Below are 15724 nucleotides of genomic sequence, written 5' to 3' on the forward strand. Positions count from 1 at the left end.
GGAAGAAGTGGCAAGCTTTCATCAAAAAGCCAAGTGAAAGACAAAAGAACTGAGAAAATGAAGGAAAGTCAATTCAAAGAGAAAAAGCCAGAGGAGAAGGAGAGAACGTCTCGTCAAAGTAAAAAAAAACGAAACAAGTTCTGATTTTGGAGTGGACATTGAATCTGATAAAATCAGTTCTGGAAGAATCAGAAGAAGAATGTGATAAAGAAGAAAAAGATGATGACTATGAAGGCGAATAAGGCGGGGAAGCTACACTAAGCGAAGAGAACAAGTTCGAAGATCTGTCGAAGTCGAAGTCGAAGTCGAAGTCGAAGTCGAAGTCGAAGTCGAAGTCGAAGTCGAAGTCGAAGTCAAAAATAAAATACGTTCCCTTTCTTGGTTCATCCTGGCTGGATCAGAGAGTTTGGTAGCTTGGCGACTTCTGCAAACAAAACAGCATTACAGAAAAGGAGCAGACAAAAGAGAGAAACCAAGATTTCAGGTTCTTCACCCTCTCTCTTTCTCTTTTCCCTATTGGTTTTCGCACTCTTTGTGCAGTTGTGACACAGCGCCAGCTCTTCTTCGGAAACCGCCCAGAGAATCCTATCGAAGCTGTTCCATTGACACTGAAATTGGAGAATGTTTGTGGGAAGATGGATACATCGCTCGAATAGCAGATCAGAACAAAAGTGAATTTCATCAGACTGGCAGAGAATAAAATAGACAATGGTTTGTGCTTTTGAAGAAATTATGTTCAATAATTCATTAACATTAACTTCTTATTTTTATTTTTTTGTTTATTCATAAATTTAATTTTTCCCATCAGATGATCGGTCTGTCACCATCCTCTCCCGCACACTTCGTGTTTTCGTGCACAACACCCACAAAATGCTGTCTGAAAAGCCTCTTTCGAATTTTCTTGTGAAAGGCAAAGCTTCTTTAATGCAACTCAATGATGGAAAAAAGATGAACATTGTCAATTACTTCCCTTCTTCAAAGGCTAAAAAAACATTTTTTGTTCGCTTTTGCATCCGCACCCGTTTTTGACTTTGTGTTTTCTGGTTGAATTTGAGCTGCTCATTCCGATCCCTCTTCCTCCCCCGACTGTTTCAGACGGCTCTTTTTGCTCTTCGAAGGAAGGGAGATTTGAATACGAAGCGCCAAAAGTGATGATTCCATACAAGGTGAAGACTAAAATGTGTGTCGTGTGGAAGGAATTCAGGCTGTTTGAGGGGAGTTCGGAGAGAGAGGGAAAAGAGGAAGGAAACGAGAAAGATGGAGAAGAGAGATAGCGATGATGATGATGATGATGATGATGAAAGTTACGATGATGAAAGCGATGAAGAAGAAGATGATGACGATAGTGAAGCATTTAGCAAGCCAAGCAAAGGAAAACTTTCGCGAAAGATGTCGAAAAGAAGCTCATACAAAAAAAGTTTATTAACTTCATCATCATCATCATCTTCTTCTTCTTTGATTGTGAATACTGCTGAAATTTCAATAAAACATCCAATTTCTTCTTCTTCTTCTTCTTCTTCTTCTTCCTCCTCTTCCTCCTCCTCCTCCTCCTCCTCCTCCTCTTCTTCTTCTTCTTCTCATTCTCATTCTTCCCCCTTTCGCCTTCTCTCTTCTTTCAAACAATTTCTTTCCGATAAATGCGATGTTCTTCACTTCATCAGACTATTTTTTGATTTCAGCAACCTTCTTTTCTACTGAACTCTTCGGCTTCGCATGCAGCTCCATGTGATCCTTCATCATTATTGTGGTTTCCTAATATTCATGCCATCTCGCTCACGCACTCCAATAGAGTGACATTTCATTCTCTGGAGTATACAAAATTATTTTAACTTCGTTTCATTCACTTTTTTGTTTAGAAAATAGGATTTATTCACTTATATGTTATCACCGTTTCATGTTATAAAAAAAGAATCGCATCATATATTTTTGTGCAAATTTTGACTTTGAACAAAAGATTTTTTCAATTATTAGTAATAACAATAGTCTTCAAACGGCAATTTTATCGTTTCATATAATTGCCACAACAATCAAATGTTATTTTTGAAACGATGATCAAATTAGGATTAAAAATCAAAACCAAAAAGATAAAAGAGAACTGTTTGAAATACGCTAAACTTTATTTCCTTATATAAATAATAATCAAAAAGCCTTGTTTGAGCAATGCAACATTTTATATAAAACTTGTACAAATCATTGAACTTCAAAATAAGAAATCAAAGCTAGCATGATTCAAAAATGAAAAAAAAGTGAAATCTTTAAGTGAGAGAAAGTCTCAAAATAAAAAAAAATAAGCAATTGTTAAAAAATCATTTAAACACACCTAGATCTGACAACTCGACTGATCTTTGTCAAACGACTGATCTTTGTTGTTCGTCTGATCTCGACAAAGATCTATCGATAACCCACTAATATTATTAGAATTTCAGAAAAAAAAAAAAAAAAAGACAATATTATGATTATTCATTTCCTTAAAAAATAATTAATATTTATAGAGAAAAAAATATTGAAAAAGATTTTATTTCGTTTTTTTTATTAAAAAAATAAAATTTATATTTTTAATTTTTTAATAACCAAAAAATATAAACTCGATAAAATTGTCGGTCGAGTTGTCGAGTTGTTTTGAAAATGTCGGTCTGTCGCAGAGGCCTAATCGATACAATTACGATTTCAATAACATTTAAGTTTCAACAGTGCTTATTTCAAACAATAAACAAATATTTCATATTAGTTAAACCAAGAAAAAGTTTTGGGATGGATCAAAAGAAAAATGGAAAGTTCATTAAAACACTTTTTCGACTGAAAAAACAAATTTCTAATTTATTTATATTGCGTCGTCTTTCGTTTTAAACATATCAAATATGTTTTTTCGATGGTCCATTAACTTAAAGCTTGCTGGGAACTGACCCAATACTCGCTTTAGATTAATAATCTCTAAAAAGTTTTTGTTAAATTTTGTTTTCAGTGTTGCATTTCAAATGAAAGTGGAACTCTCATATACAGTAAAAAATAATTATTATTTCATAAAATATTGTATTTATCAAAAAGATATCTGAAACTTGATATTTTTTCAATTATTATTGTAATATAATAGATCAAATTTTAAATTAAAACAGCGTTCAATGAATGAGTTCAATTCTCGTTTAACATTACAGTCTACATTTAGAAATGCATTTTCTTCTATTCAAAAAGCGCAAATGTACGTTGCGGAATCGCTTTCATATGAACAATTACTTTTTCCTGATATGATTGCTGCAACGAAATCTGAATTAACGAACAAAACATCCCCTTCATCAAAAAATAAGATTACTCACAGAGATGCCATTTCAATGTATGATGTTCATGAGAACAGCGATTTTACTGAGAGTTCCAAAAAAAGAAAATGCGTTAATTCTGCCTTTTGTGAAAATCACTGCCAGAAAAGTATTGACTATATATCAGGAAAAAATGTCTTTGCATCTATAGATGAAATTATTGAAAATGCATTTTCTTCACTTCAAAAAGATTCCCCTTTGAACACTTTCAAAGCAAATTTCTCGAAAGGAATCAGAACATTTACAAATGACATTTTATCATCAAGTGCTAATTTAATAGAAAGACATAAACTTTGTTCGAATGCAACTATACAGACGAAATTAATTGATCAAAAAGACTTCAAACAATCTTCATTTGAAATATTTCAGCCAGAGTCTTCTTCCAAACTTCAGTCAATTCCAACATCAGATAAGCGTTCGAAATTTAGTATGAATTTGCGTATGCGTTCCATTGACAGGAGAATTCCCCCTCCAATGATTTTTAACGCTTCAAAAAGGGCAAATTTGTCTCAAAAAAATGAATTTTCCAAAGATTGTCCTTTGAGCAGCTTGAGCCTCAAACAAGCAGAGTCAATTTGTATCGTAAATGAACACGAGACAGCGCCCTCACGAATACCACAGAGAAAAAAAGTGAGAAAAATACAAAGCAAAGAGACAAACCTCGGAATTCAGACTTCTTCCTTCGAGAATATCAAAAAACAAGCAAAACACGCATGCGATTCTGCGGAAAGGGCAGTCGAAGAAGCAATGCCAAGCTGCAACAGAGCAGATGCAGACAAGTTATACGAAGATGCTGTGCCGAATGAAGAGAAGCCGGTGAGAAGAATGCAGACGCGCTCTGAATCGCGCAGACTGGCAGGAAAGAGGGAAGAAGGAGGAGCAAAACAAGCAAGTGGAGACACGGGAAATGCAATATGCAAAGAGAAAGAGAAAGAGAAGGGGAAGGGCCAAGGGAAAGGGAAAAGAGAAGGAGAAAGGGAAGGAGAAAGAGAAAGAGGAGAAAGAAAAGGAAGAGGGGACGTTGGCTCTAAAGTTGCACAGGGACGTACAGGAGTAGCAGCAAACAAGAAGGCCAAGGAAAACAAAGCGATAAACAGCAAAGTTGCGCAAAAGAACAAGAAAATTCGCTTGGCTGAAGAGAAATCCAAAGCAAATGGCAGAAAAGGAGAAGAAGGCCAAGCAGAGAAAAGCGGAAAGAAGGAAAAAGGAAAGAAAATTCGAGTGACATTTGCTCCGCTTCCAAAAACGCAGCAAGAAGAAAAAGAAGAAGGAGAGAGAGAGAGAGAGAGAAAGAAAGAAAGAGAAAGAGAGAAAGAGGCGATTGAGAAAGAAAAAGAAAAAAAAGAAGCAAAAGAAGCAAAGAAAGCAACAGAGCTGAGCAAACTGCTGATGACACTTGCTGAAATAACCAGCGCTTCTGAAGAGGCAGCCGAAAAAGGAGAAGCCAAAGCCAAAGAAATTAGCAATGAAGACAGCGAAGGTTTCAAAGAAGGTGCGATAGAAGGAGAAGGAGAAAGAAAAGGGGAAAGAAAAGGAGAAGAAGGAGAAGGAGAAGGAGAAGGAGAAGAAATTAAGCTGTTTTCAGACACATTTGAGGTGGCGCTGGCACATGCACTGCATCCGGAAAAGATGAATGCAATTGGACAGCAGCAAGAGAAGGAGAAGGAGAAGGAGAAAGAGAAAGAGAAAGAGAAAGAAGAAATAGAAGAAGAAGGAGAAGATGGAGAAGAAGGAGAAGTTGATGATGAGACTGATAATGATGATGATGAAGGAGAAAGAGAAGGAAATAAAGAAGAGGAGGAAGAAGAAGCCATGAGATTTGATAGCACTTCAGCAGAAAACGATGAAACATCCAAAGGAAAAATTAGCGAATTTCGCAAAATGCCATTCGAAAACGCAAAAATTTGTTCCGAAAACGGAAATGTTGAGCGGGGGAATATTTCTTCGTTGCCTGGAAGATACGGCGAAGGAGAAGAGGAAGAGTTTACAGACGATGCACAGTTGATAGACGCACAATTTGAGAGAGGAAGAAATGAAATCTGCGGAAATGGCAGAGAAATGGCAGAGGAAGACGAAATGAATGAAGAAGAAAGAGAAAGAGAAAGAGAAAGAGAAGAAGAAGAAGATGATGATGATGAAGAGGAAAGAGAAATAGAGAAAACAGAAGTGTTTGTGCCGTTTGAGCAGCTTGACCCTTCTTCTTTGCAGAAGATGGGGTTTACACAGCAGGAAATAGAGATGCAAACCAGAAATCCATATTTGTGTGCTTCAAACACAATTCCTTCTTCTTCTCTTTCTTCTTCAATGGTGCCATCAAATGGACGTGAAATAGATGCGAATGGTCAGAAAATAAAACCAATGCAATCACTCCACAACATCAGCAACGCATTTTCGGCTGTTGACACACCAGCTGCTAATCCATCATCATCTTCTTCTTCTTCCTCTTCTTCTTCCTCTTCCTCCTCTTCTTCTTCCCTCGATTCCTCCCTTTCTTCCATTCATTTCGAGCCTTCTTCATTCAACTTGCCTTCTCCTCTGCCATTCAGCCACTCACTTCACCAAACTGAGTTCACTTCGCCTGCTGAACCTCTTCAAATGACTGCCAATTCTTCTCTTTCTTCTTCTTCTCTTTCTTCTTCTTCTCTTTCTTCTTCTTCTTCTTCTTTCATTCCACTTCCTGCTGATTTGCTTCAGCAATCATCAATTTCTGCATCTTCTTTTCCATCTTCCTCTTCTTCCTCTTCTTCTTCTTCTTCTTCCTCCTCTTCTTCTTCTAATCCATTTCACCCCAACCAATTCATCGACCCTTCAATGCCACATCATCTTCTTTCCCATCAGTTCCAATTCACTCCTCCTCTTCCTTCTTCTCTTCCTTCTTCTCTTCCTTCTTCTCTTCCTCTTCATTCTTCTCTTCCTTCCAATCAACCACTTTTATTCCAACCTGCGAAAAGAGGAGCGACCAGTGAAACTGTCTATGCCAAGCCAGCCACACGACAGCAAGTGAAGTTGCAGCAACAGAAACAACAAATAAATCAACAAATAAATCATCAAAAACAACAAAAGCAGCAGAAACAGCAGCAGCAAATGCTGGCTAATTATCCATCTTCCATTCAGATTCAGCAATCAGGGAATTCGCAAATGTTTAACTCACAAAACATTCAAAACAGGCAAAGTTATCCCAATGCAGCTAATCTGATGAATCCTCCATTTGCTGAATACCATCCTTATTTGCTTGCTGACACTCCAGTTGCTTCTCTTCCTTCTATTTCTTCTTCTTCTTCTTCTTTTCCTTCTTTTCCTCCTCTTCCGCCTTTTGCTGATGTCCCTCCTCTTTCTGCCCTCCCAATGCACCAACCATTCCAAACCCCTGTTCCTTCTCATCTCTCACGTCAACCTGCTCTTTCTGTTCCTTCTTCTTCTTCCAATTCTTCTTCCAATTCTTCCTTCCCTTCTTCTTCCTCCTCCTCCTCTTCTTCTTCTTCCTCCTCTTCCTCCTCTTCCTCCTCTTCCTCTTCTTCTCCTCGTTTTGCCACTCCCCAGCGAAGCGTTCTCCTTCCCGCGAGGCATTTCGACTCTGCTTTCCGCGACGAAAAGGGCGATTCAGTGAATCTGTCTGATTTGCGGAAGAAAGTGGCTGCACTGCAGAGAGAAGAGGCAGAAGACGAGAAGGAGGCAGAGAAGGACATGGCTGAGTGGAAGGAGCTGGAAATGAAGTGCTTCAAAGCAGACAAGAAGAAGAAGAAGAGGAAGGGGAAGATTTTGAAGAATTTGAAGAAGAAGAATGAGAAAGAAGGAAGTGAAAGAGAAGAAGAAAGTGAAGATGAAGAAGGTGAAGAAGAAGAAGAAGAAGAAGAAAGTGCAGACGAACACGATGCTTTGGTGGACTTCTACAAGACGAACGACGAAGAGGTGATCAATGCGGTGTATATGCAGATGAAGAAGCTGCGGAAGCGCATCGACGAGCGGGAAGAGAGGCAGAGCCGGAGGAAGAAGGAGATCCACAGCTGCATCAAACAGATGAAGGCCATCACCCGCTTCACAAAGGAGTCGAATTCGCTGCTTTCTCCGTCGGAGCTGAAGGAGGCGTTCAACAGGCAGAAAACTCCGGAGTTATTCCGAATTTCTCCGGCGCCGCCGCCGTCGACGGAGAAAATCATGGGTGCGGAGCTGATGGCGCGGGTGAGGCAGATGAGGGAGATAGAAGATTTGAGGGAGAGAGAAGAGACGGAGAGGAGGATGAAGGAGAAGGAGGAGAACGAGATGAGGAAGAAGAAGAACAAGAAGAATAAAAAAGTTAAGTGAGGAAAATGTGAAATGAGTAAAGTTAATTTTGAGATTCATTTCATTTGATGTTTATTCATCTGTTATTGTTTCATATGATATTTCGATCTTTTGATCTTTCTCTTTCTTTCTTTTCTTTTCTTTTCTTTTTTTTTTTTTCTTTCTCTTTCTATTTCCACATCACCCACTTCATCTATTGTTAATTATGTGATTTTATTTTGTGTGTGTGTGTGTGTGTGTGTGTGTGTGTGTGTGTGTGTGTGTGTGTGTGTGTGTGTGTGTGTGTGTGTGTGTGTGTGTGTGTGTGTGTGTGTGTGTGTGTGTGTGTGTGTGTGTGTGTGTATTTTGTTGAAATTCGAATAAACACAACAAAATTGTGTTTTATTAACATTATATTCGATTTTAAAATAAAGAATTTTGGTTAATGAGCAAGCTTTTCTGAATAATTTCTTGAACAACCTTAAAAGATAATGATAAAGATAAAGATAAAGATAAAGATAAAAAAAAGAGAAAGAGAGAAAGAGAGATAGAGAGAAAGAGAGAAAGAGAGAAAGAGGTTGGAAAACAAAGAAACATAATCTTTTATTTGATGTATTTATTATTCTTAATTTCTGCAAGAAAAGTAACATGAAAAATGAAGTGAAGATGAAGTGATGTTCATTTCATGCTTTTGCAATCCAATTTTGGAGCTGATTTTTTTTTTGAGATTCACATCTTCTTCTTTGATTACTCTTCGGAAATGATAAAAATATCTTCAAGTTTCATTCGATTTGAACTGTAAAATGCTGAAAAATAAATAAATAAATAAGTGAAAATGATTTTTAATAAAAAATATATGTTCAAATGAATAAATGTTAAGAAACAAAGAAAGAAATAAAGAAAGAAATTAGAAAAAAATAAAGAAAAAGAAAAACTATCAATTAATAAACCTTTTCCCCCTTCATTTCCAATTTTATTTCCATGACAGCTGTATCCGCATGTACTTCCTCTGGATCTTGTTTTTCGCAATGGAAGCGCTCTGACTGTGTGATTCCTTCACTTCTCTCCACCTTCGCTCTCTTGCTTCTCCTTCCTTCGCTTCAGGAGATAGCTGAATGAGTGAGATATATGTATATATGGATATATAGAAAGATATATATATATATATAGATATAGATATATACAGAGAAATATAGATAAAGATATATTGATATACAGATATGCATTCAATGTTAATATTAACAAATATGTTATTGCATGCAATCAAAAAGAAATAATTGGAAAAATTAAAAAAAAAAAAAAAAAAAAAAAAAAAAAAAAAAAAAAAAAAAAAAAAAAAAAAAATGAATACAAAATTATTTCCATGCATAAAAAGAGAATAAAGAAAAAATAGGATTGTTTTTCGAATATTTCATCTTCCATTTCAAAATTTCTCTCTCCAGTCAAAATAAAAAGTTTTAATAAAGAAAAACAGCAATTCATTCATTCATTTATTCATTCAAAAATAAACAAATAACTTCACTTTAAAAAAAATACAAATTATCACCAATACGCCCACCCACCCATATATATATATATATATATATATATATAACCTCTCTTCTTCTCTCCCTCTTCCTCCCTTCCTCCCTCTTCCTCCCTCCCCCCTCGCCCCCAAAATCCACTCCAATTCATACCTTCCCTGTCCACGCCTTCTTCTCATACATCTGCACCAGCGCACTTTCATACAGCTCTCTCTTGCTGCTTCTGTACGGAATACGCTGCTTGTAATACCTCGCCAGCTGCCTCGTTCCCAGCTGCTTCCCATTCGACAGAATAAGCTCGTTCAATGGATTTATATCAACCGGATGCACTTCTTCTTCTTCTTCCTTTCCTTCTTCTCCTCCTCCTTCTCTCTTCTTCAACGCAACTATCTGCAATTTCTCTTTTGATTCTCCATCTGTTTTCTCTTCTTCTCCTCCTCCTTCTCCTCCTTCACCTCTTTCTCCTTGTTCTCTCAGCATCTTCCGCTTCATCCTCTCCTCCTTCTTCTTCGCCATCTCCGAATAGATCCCATCCACCCCTATCGCCTCCTCTCCAAGCATCGACAGCAGCTTCTTGGTTGTCGAGAGCCTCTTCAGACTCGGATACTCAAGCTTCTTCTTCTTCTTCTTCTTCTTGTCCTTTTTATCCTTCTTGTCCTTCTTCTTGTTATCTTTCTTTTTATCCTCGTTTTCATTCTCTCTTTTTTCTTTTTTTTCGTCTTTGCCACATTCTTCATTCCCTTCTTCCTCTTCCTCTTCCTCTTCCTCATCATCCTCTTCTTCCTCCTCCTCATCATCATCTTCTTCTTCTTCTTCTTCCAATTCTTCTTCTTCATCATCTTGACTGTATCCTTTCGGGTATGTAGTTGAATAATCGTAGAAATCAGCCAATTCATCAACATCATATTCATAATAGCAATGTTGTTTTTCTTTCATATGACTCCTTGCCGCTTTAGCAGATGAAAAAGAACGGTTACACGCGATACACATATGCCCCAGATTAATCTATTGAAAAACGAAAAATATTGCAGAAGCATATAAAACATCAAACGCAAATCACAATTTCAATCAAGACTTAAATCATATCAGCACACACTTTTTCTGCAAGATATTCAAGAAGGCCTTGCATATCTACAATGTAGTGAACATCGTCCATTTGAAAGCTATGAGCATGTACCATATGAGAAAGATTTTTTCTCAACGAAGAATTATCTTTTTGGCAAAAAAAACATCTTAAAGGATAATATTTGTATTCAAGAGCTTCTTTTTCAATTCTTTCGTTCATTTCTTCAACAGTTTCCGCATTTTCTTCATTTTGATCTTGGCTTCTAAAATTATGTTCCATTATTTTCAAACAAAAAAACGTTTGATCTAAATTAATGTGAAGGCCTAAATAATGCAAATCAAACGCAATAACTTCTTTTTGTTTTTTCAATTCTTCTTCTTTTTCTTCTTCAAATTCGGATAAGGTTATTGGATCTTTTCCTTTCAACTTCAACAATAGATTACGTTTGTGCCAATCTGATACAAACTTTAAAAAGTAATAAATTATAATAAACACTCAAATTCAAAATAATAATAAGAAGCACACATGAGCCTTTTGGGAGCTTGTGTCATAAAATTGCAAATGACAAGTTAAACAAGTCAATCCAGAAGACATTATTCCAGAAATTTTTTTATTCTATTTTAGATCTTTGTCTGATTCTATAAATTTTTTGTGTATTCATTAATAGAATTAATCATTAGAAGAACCACTCAAATAAATATCTGAGCGACAGATATGCTTTCGACTTATGTTTTTTCGTCAATGACGAAAAAGACAAAAAAATATCATGAAAGAAAAAAGAATACACAGAATATCTTCAGCATTAACCAATATTTATAAAGAAAATATTGGCTTTTAGAATTTTTGTGATATTCAAGAGATGATGATGTTTTTTTATTTAAATATTTTTTTATTTTACAGTTTGTGGAAAAAATTCCAAACATCGCAAAAAATACCGGACAAGATCGATGTCTCAATAACCGCAAGAAGAAAAATTCTGATAATTTTCCTCAAAATATATTTCATCAATACAAACTCGAGTGACATAAAAGACTTTCAGGACAGCTTCGTTTGAGCTCAGAGAAAATTGTTTTGAAAATCTCGAAGAAATTAGATTTTGAGTTTCTCAGAGATTTTCAAAACAATTTTCTCTGAGCTCAAACGAAGCTGTCCTGAAAGTCTTTTATGTCACTCGAGTTTGTATTGATGAAATATATTTTGAGGAAAATTATCAGAATTTTTCTTCTTGCGGTTATTTAGACATCGATCTTGTCCGGTATTTTTTGCACAAACTGTATTTATTAGGCTATTTCACTGGTTTTTAATCAGACGTGAGAATCATGTTCGGAATTCTGACAAGAAAATTTCTCAAGTCACGTTAATGAAGTCAATTCTTATAAGTGCTTTTTCGAAACTTATCAAGAAAATGAAATCAGATATTTCCAAATGTTTAACATCAATTTCTTTTATTTCGGATCATCCCTTTGAAAGATTCAAAAAACAAGTCAAACCTGCTTCTGTTTGTTCTTTTCAAGCAATATTGCTAATACTTCAAAAAAAGAAATAAACGATATCTTGAAACTTTAATTCTTTGATCCTCATTTGATAATTTGATTTAATGACACTCTTCTGTATTGTTATCTTTATGGGGGAAAATTCGGACTTTCAAGCTTTTTTTGCACAAAGAACAAAAAATTTGCTTCTCTCTAAACTTTATTTCGCTTTCTCAGATTTTGAAATAAATTTTATTTTCTGATCTGCCAACAGGCATCGTTGAAATTAAAACATAAAGTTTTGTGACATTCCGCATTTGTCAAAAAATAGAACCATTTTTATTGTGCTTTTTGATCTCAAAAAGTCAATGAAAAGTGCATAATTTTTCAATGAAAATGCCTGAAGAAAAATATTTTGTTCCAAATTGCGAAAAATCTCAGTGCTGGAAGCGTAGTCCGTTAGTCAGAATCTTTTTTTTTCATCTGAAAAGAGCTGCAAACAGGGTGTTTTCACCTTTATTTGTCATGATTTTGAGGTTTTTTTGTTTTTCAATGAGTGTTGTCATCTTGCCACATTGCCACATGGTTTCGTTTGTGGTAATTAACAGATGGCACACACTTTTAACATTTGTGTATTTATAATTCCAATAAAAACGCATGTGTTGAGTTGATTTCCACAGAACAGTTCATGTCATATTCATCTTCTCGTCGTTTGAGGAATTGTACATGTTTTGGCTTGAGTTAATAACACCACACTTGATTTCCTCTTTAGCACATTTTCTTGTGCCTGCATCTGTCTTTTATTTCCAGTTGGAATGAGCGATCGCACTTGTATTCAACTGGTCTGAAACATAGTGCATCAGAACATCTCCATCCTTCTTTGAGTTTACTGTAATGCTCCTGACAAAACACATCGATGACAGAGAGTGACGTTGCAATGATATCTTCCTTTGCCTCCGTTGTTGGAATAGCCCTTGTGTTGAAATTGGTGAAAACTTTGCTGATAAATTAACAGAGAAGTTGTCCATAGAATTCATTGTCGAAAGAGTTTGCGAAATCCAAAAGGAATGTGAGATTGTTCTGATATTATGAGTTACAATCACAAACAACATATCTTCTGTCCCCAACCTCAATCTTTACTGGGTATTTGTGATATGTCACAAATATGAAGTTGGCTTCATTCTCAGCTGTGCTTCTTGGCTGATTCTTCTCATTGATTCTGATTGTTGAATCCGTGATTATTCTCTTCAATGCATCAAAGTTAGCTGTTCGATCATCTCTAACATTCTTCAATTCGTCGAGTACAATCAGCATTTTCCCTTCGACGATGGAGTTGAACAGTCCTGTCAGTTCTGCAATCTCTGTGACATTTGGACACGAATATCCTTCGAACAGTTCAGCAAGTGAATTTGTCCAGACATTCTTTCCAATACCTTGCAAACCTTTGAGAACAAGTGATGTTTCTGCTTTTTTTCCAGGATTTTGAACAATTGACGAAATACAACAGAGGATGAATTGATAGAGTTCTTCGTTGTTGTTGGCGATAACTTCTCGTGTGAAATCGAGGAATGGTTTGATGATTTCGTCATTTTTTTCGTTTGACATTTTGTGTTTGAACCCATGGAACAGAGAGAATATCCGAAGGTGATCTGAGAAGAACTTTACCACATCAATCGATTGAACATGAGAGTATTGTTCAAAAGCTGTCTCAACTGTGAGAGTCTTTTTGTCATCATGCCAGAAATTTTTTGTTTTGAACAGTTCGTTCACTGCTGATTTTGTCTTGAATGTTATTGAATAACAAGAGGAATGAATATCAAACTCTGTCACAATGCATTCCATCCTTGATTCAACAAATCTCAGAACTTTTGTGAGATTATCAGCGACTTCAGACAGTGAGGAGTATTGTTTTCGACAAACTTTATCCCTGATTTCAGAGAACGAGAAAGATGAGTTGAGATCAATTTAAAAAACAGCAATCTCTCGTGGAGGTTCTTCCTTTTGCTCATTCTCTTTTCTGAGGAGTGGAATGATCACATCGTTGTAATATGTTGGATTCCATCTCTTGACAATCTTTTGTTGAACAAATGGATGTGATTTGTGACTTCTGTATCTGTTTCGTTTCTCTTCATCGTAAGTGATTGCATTTGCTGTTAGAGCAGCTGTCTTTCTGATTTGATTGTGAAGGAAATCAATCGATTGGTTGTGAAAACCCTTATGTTGACGAGAGAGTTGAGGGCTGCAAATAACGGAAAAGAGTTAACTCAGAATCAAGTGACAGAGAACATGTGTCGTTATGTATTTCAACATCTTTGAGTCCATCGACAAGAGCAAGAGCAACAGTTGGAAACATATCAACGATACTATCTTGTGTGAGAAGATTGTGTGGTTCAGCTGACATTGCAACTGATGTATTCTCTGTTTTAAGGTCAATAACGAATATGTCAAGAACACTCTCAAGTGGAGAAAGATCTCTGAGCTCTCTGTAATTGTTGAAGGGAATGTATTTGGTGATGATTTTCTTGCTCCCTTTCATCTCTCTGTGTGAAGAGTCAGCTTGAATAACAAGCCTTTGTTTTCCATTTCCGATACCTGCAAAAATTTCGATATCGTTTTCTGGACTTGTGAACACTTTGGCTTGTGATGAACATTTGAGGGGATAACCGCACAGCTCACAATAAATGTGAAGACCACCATGAGCTGTTTGAACAAGTCCGAAATTTCGTGGGAGTTTCTCGAATATGGAATTCCTGATGGTTTTCGTTTGTTCAGCTTGAATGGATTTGTTAATATCAACATCAACGACACAGAGATCCTCACATTTGCTGATATTGACAGCTGTTCCAGTGTGTCATTGGTCCTGCTTCTTGTCAGAGTAATTCTTGTTATCGAACAAGTCAACAAGGTGATCTTTCATTCGTTCTCCCATAGTGTGCTGTTCTGTTGACATTGAGTCAATTAATTGTTGGATTACGTTGTCAGAGTCTGTTTGAGGGTTTGTCATTTTATAATAATAAAAAAAACAATTTTTTTTTAACAGATTTATTTTTGAAACGTAAATTAACGGGGAAGATGATGTTGGGGTTTATGTCGAAAATGAACGATAACAGTTTATTTTCACATAAAATGTATTTTGCTTTCTTCACTCACTTTGCTCGTTGGCCCACACTATTTCTTGAATAAAATTGACCAGGTCCACCAGTTGTTTGCAAAAAGTATTAACTTTTTCCATCAACTCATCTGATAACTCATCTCTTTCGATAAGCTTTCTCCTCAATATCTCGACCAACTTCTTCTTTTTTTCAGATACATGTTCGTTGTAATACACAGTTTCTTCCTTTCGTTTTTCCTGAAACTGTTTTATTTGTTTCTGTTGAGCCGCTTTCGCTTCTTCCACAGTTGCGTATATCTTCTTCCGACCCATTTACTATAAAACAAAAAACTTAATCAATTATTTTCATTTGCAATTTTCATCAACGCTCACATCAACGATTTCATCAACGTTGAACAAATACCTTCGACACATAACACATTCAACTTACAACACATGTTAACATTAATTCACCATCTTCGACACTTTCAGCTAATCTTTAAGCTAATTCTCCTCCTTGGAGATATGGCATATCAGCTATGGATATATCTCGATTACACCTATCAATTACTCCATCTTTATAGAACATCACTGAATAACTAATCATGATAAACCCCTAAGAGTATCAGCAATAACCCTCGATCTCTATCTTATTATCATTGCCTATTCCAACTTATTATACAAGATGATAACTACCACCAGATACACATAAATCGATAATATTGATTGATCTTAATCGAGATGGATCTGTTGCTTATATACCATATCTCTATTATCATTTATCACCAACTTATTTTTATGTTTTAACCCTAATTTAGGAAGAGCGAAATAGTGAGAATTGTTAAAAATTATACAAAAAAGAATTAAATTTACCACAAATCTTTATTTATCTTGAATTTCAATGCATCTCTTCAATTTCCTCTTCGTTTGTGTCATCAAAAATAATGCAAGAGCGTTTTGGTTTGATTTTTTTTTTGAATTCAGCCATTTCATCTTTTTCG

At 35.9% G+C, this 15724-nt stretch overlaps 5 protein-coding genes across 5 annotated transcripts; 2 read left to right on the forward strand and 3 right to left on the reverse strand.

Annotated features, from left to right (window-relative positions):
* Positions 1-708: 708 nt before the first annotated feature.
* On the forward strand, positions 709-1274 carry MONOS_17992 (uncharacterized protein; the record flags this gene model as incomplete). Its single annotated transcript, XM_067870968.1, has 3 exons — positions 709-711; positions 809-875; positions 1096-1274. 3 exons carry the CDS (start codon positions 709-711, stop codon positions 1272-1274), a joined length of 249 nt encoding a protein of 82 aa, XP_067722822.1.
* Positions 1275-2443: 1169 nt separating this feature from the next.
* Positions 2444-8023, forward strand: MONOS_4408 (uncharacterized protein). Its single transcript, XM_067874478.1, has one exon. The coding sequence runs from the start codon at positions 3120-3122 to the stop codon at positions 7611-7613; it is 4494 nt and encodes a 1497-aa protein (XP_067722823.1). The 5' UTR covers positions 2444-3119; the 3' UTR covers positions 7614-8023.
* A 149-nt stretch (positions 8024-8172) lies between these two features.
* On the reverse strand, positions 8173-10777 carry MONOS_4407 (putative C2H2 type zinc-finger protein). Its single transcript, XM_067874477.1, has 6 exons — positions 10686-10777; positions 10504-10625; positions 10191-10422; positions 9248-10099; positions 8522-8682; positions 8173-8377 (listed from the first exon to the last, which is right to left on the reverse strand). The coding sequence occupies exons 1-5, from the start codon at positions 10752-10754 to the stop codon at positions 8545-8547; spliced, it is 1413 nt and encodes a 470-aa protein (XP_067722824.1). The 5' UTR covers positions 10755-10777; the 3' UTR covers positions 8173-8377; positions 8522-8544.
* A 1941-nt stretch (positions 10778-12718) lies between these two features.
* On the reverse strand, positions 12719-13237 carry MONOS_4406 (putative Poxvirus D5 protein; the record flags this gene model as incomplete). The annotated part of the gene is made up of 1 exon (XM_067874476.1): positions 12719-13237. The coding sequence occupies one exon, from the start codon at positions 13235-13237 to the stop codon at positions 12719-12721; it is 519 nt and encodes a 172-aa protein (XP_067722825.1).
* A 610-nt stretch (positions 13238-13847) lies between these two features.
* On the reverse strand, positions 13848-14636 carry MONOS_4405 (uncharacterized protein; the record flags this gene model as incomplete). The annotated part of the gene is made up of 2 exons (XM_067874475.1): positions 13848-14382; positions 14527-14636. 2 exons carry the CDS (start codon positions 14634-14636, stop codon positions 13848-13850), a joined length of 645 nt encoding a protein of 214 aa, XP_067722826.1.
* Between the last annotated feature and the right edge of the window lie 1088 nt (positions 14637-15724).

The sequence above is a fragment of the Monocercomonoides exilis genome (assembly GCF_001643675.1).
Source record: "Monocercomonoides exilis strain PA203 chromosome Unknown scaffold40-978991, whole genome shotgun sequence".
Taxonomy (NCBI): domain Eukaryota; phylum Preaxostyla; order Oxymonadida; family Polymastigidae; genus Monocercomonoides; species Monocercomonoides exilis.

Excerpts from the sequence above, each read along its gene's own strand:
- MONOS_4408 (XM_067874478.1), top strand. The coding sequence starts at position 3,120 with ATGAATGAGTTCAATTCTCGTTTAACATTACAGTCTACATTTAGAAAT.
- MONOS_4407 (XM_067874477.1), bottom strand. The coding sequence starts at position 10,754 with ATGTCTTCTGGATTGACTTGTTTAACTTGTCATTTGCAATTTTATGAC. Across the intron at positions 10,626-10,685 it reads CAAGCTCCCAAAAGGCTCAT|TTTGTATCAGATTGGCACAA; the intron begins GTGTGCTTCTTA and ends TACTTTTTAAAG. Across the intron at positions 10,100-10,190 it reads TTGAATATCTTGCAGAAAAA|ATTAATCTGGGGCATATGTG; the intron begins GTGTGTGCTGAT and ends GTTTTTCAATAG.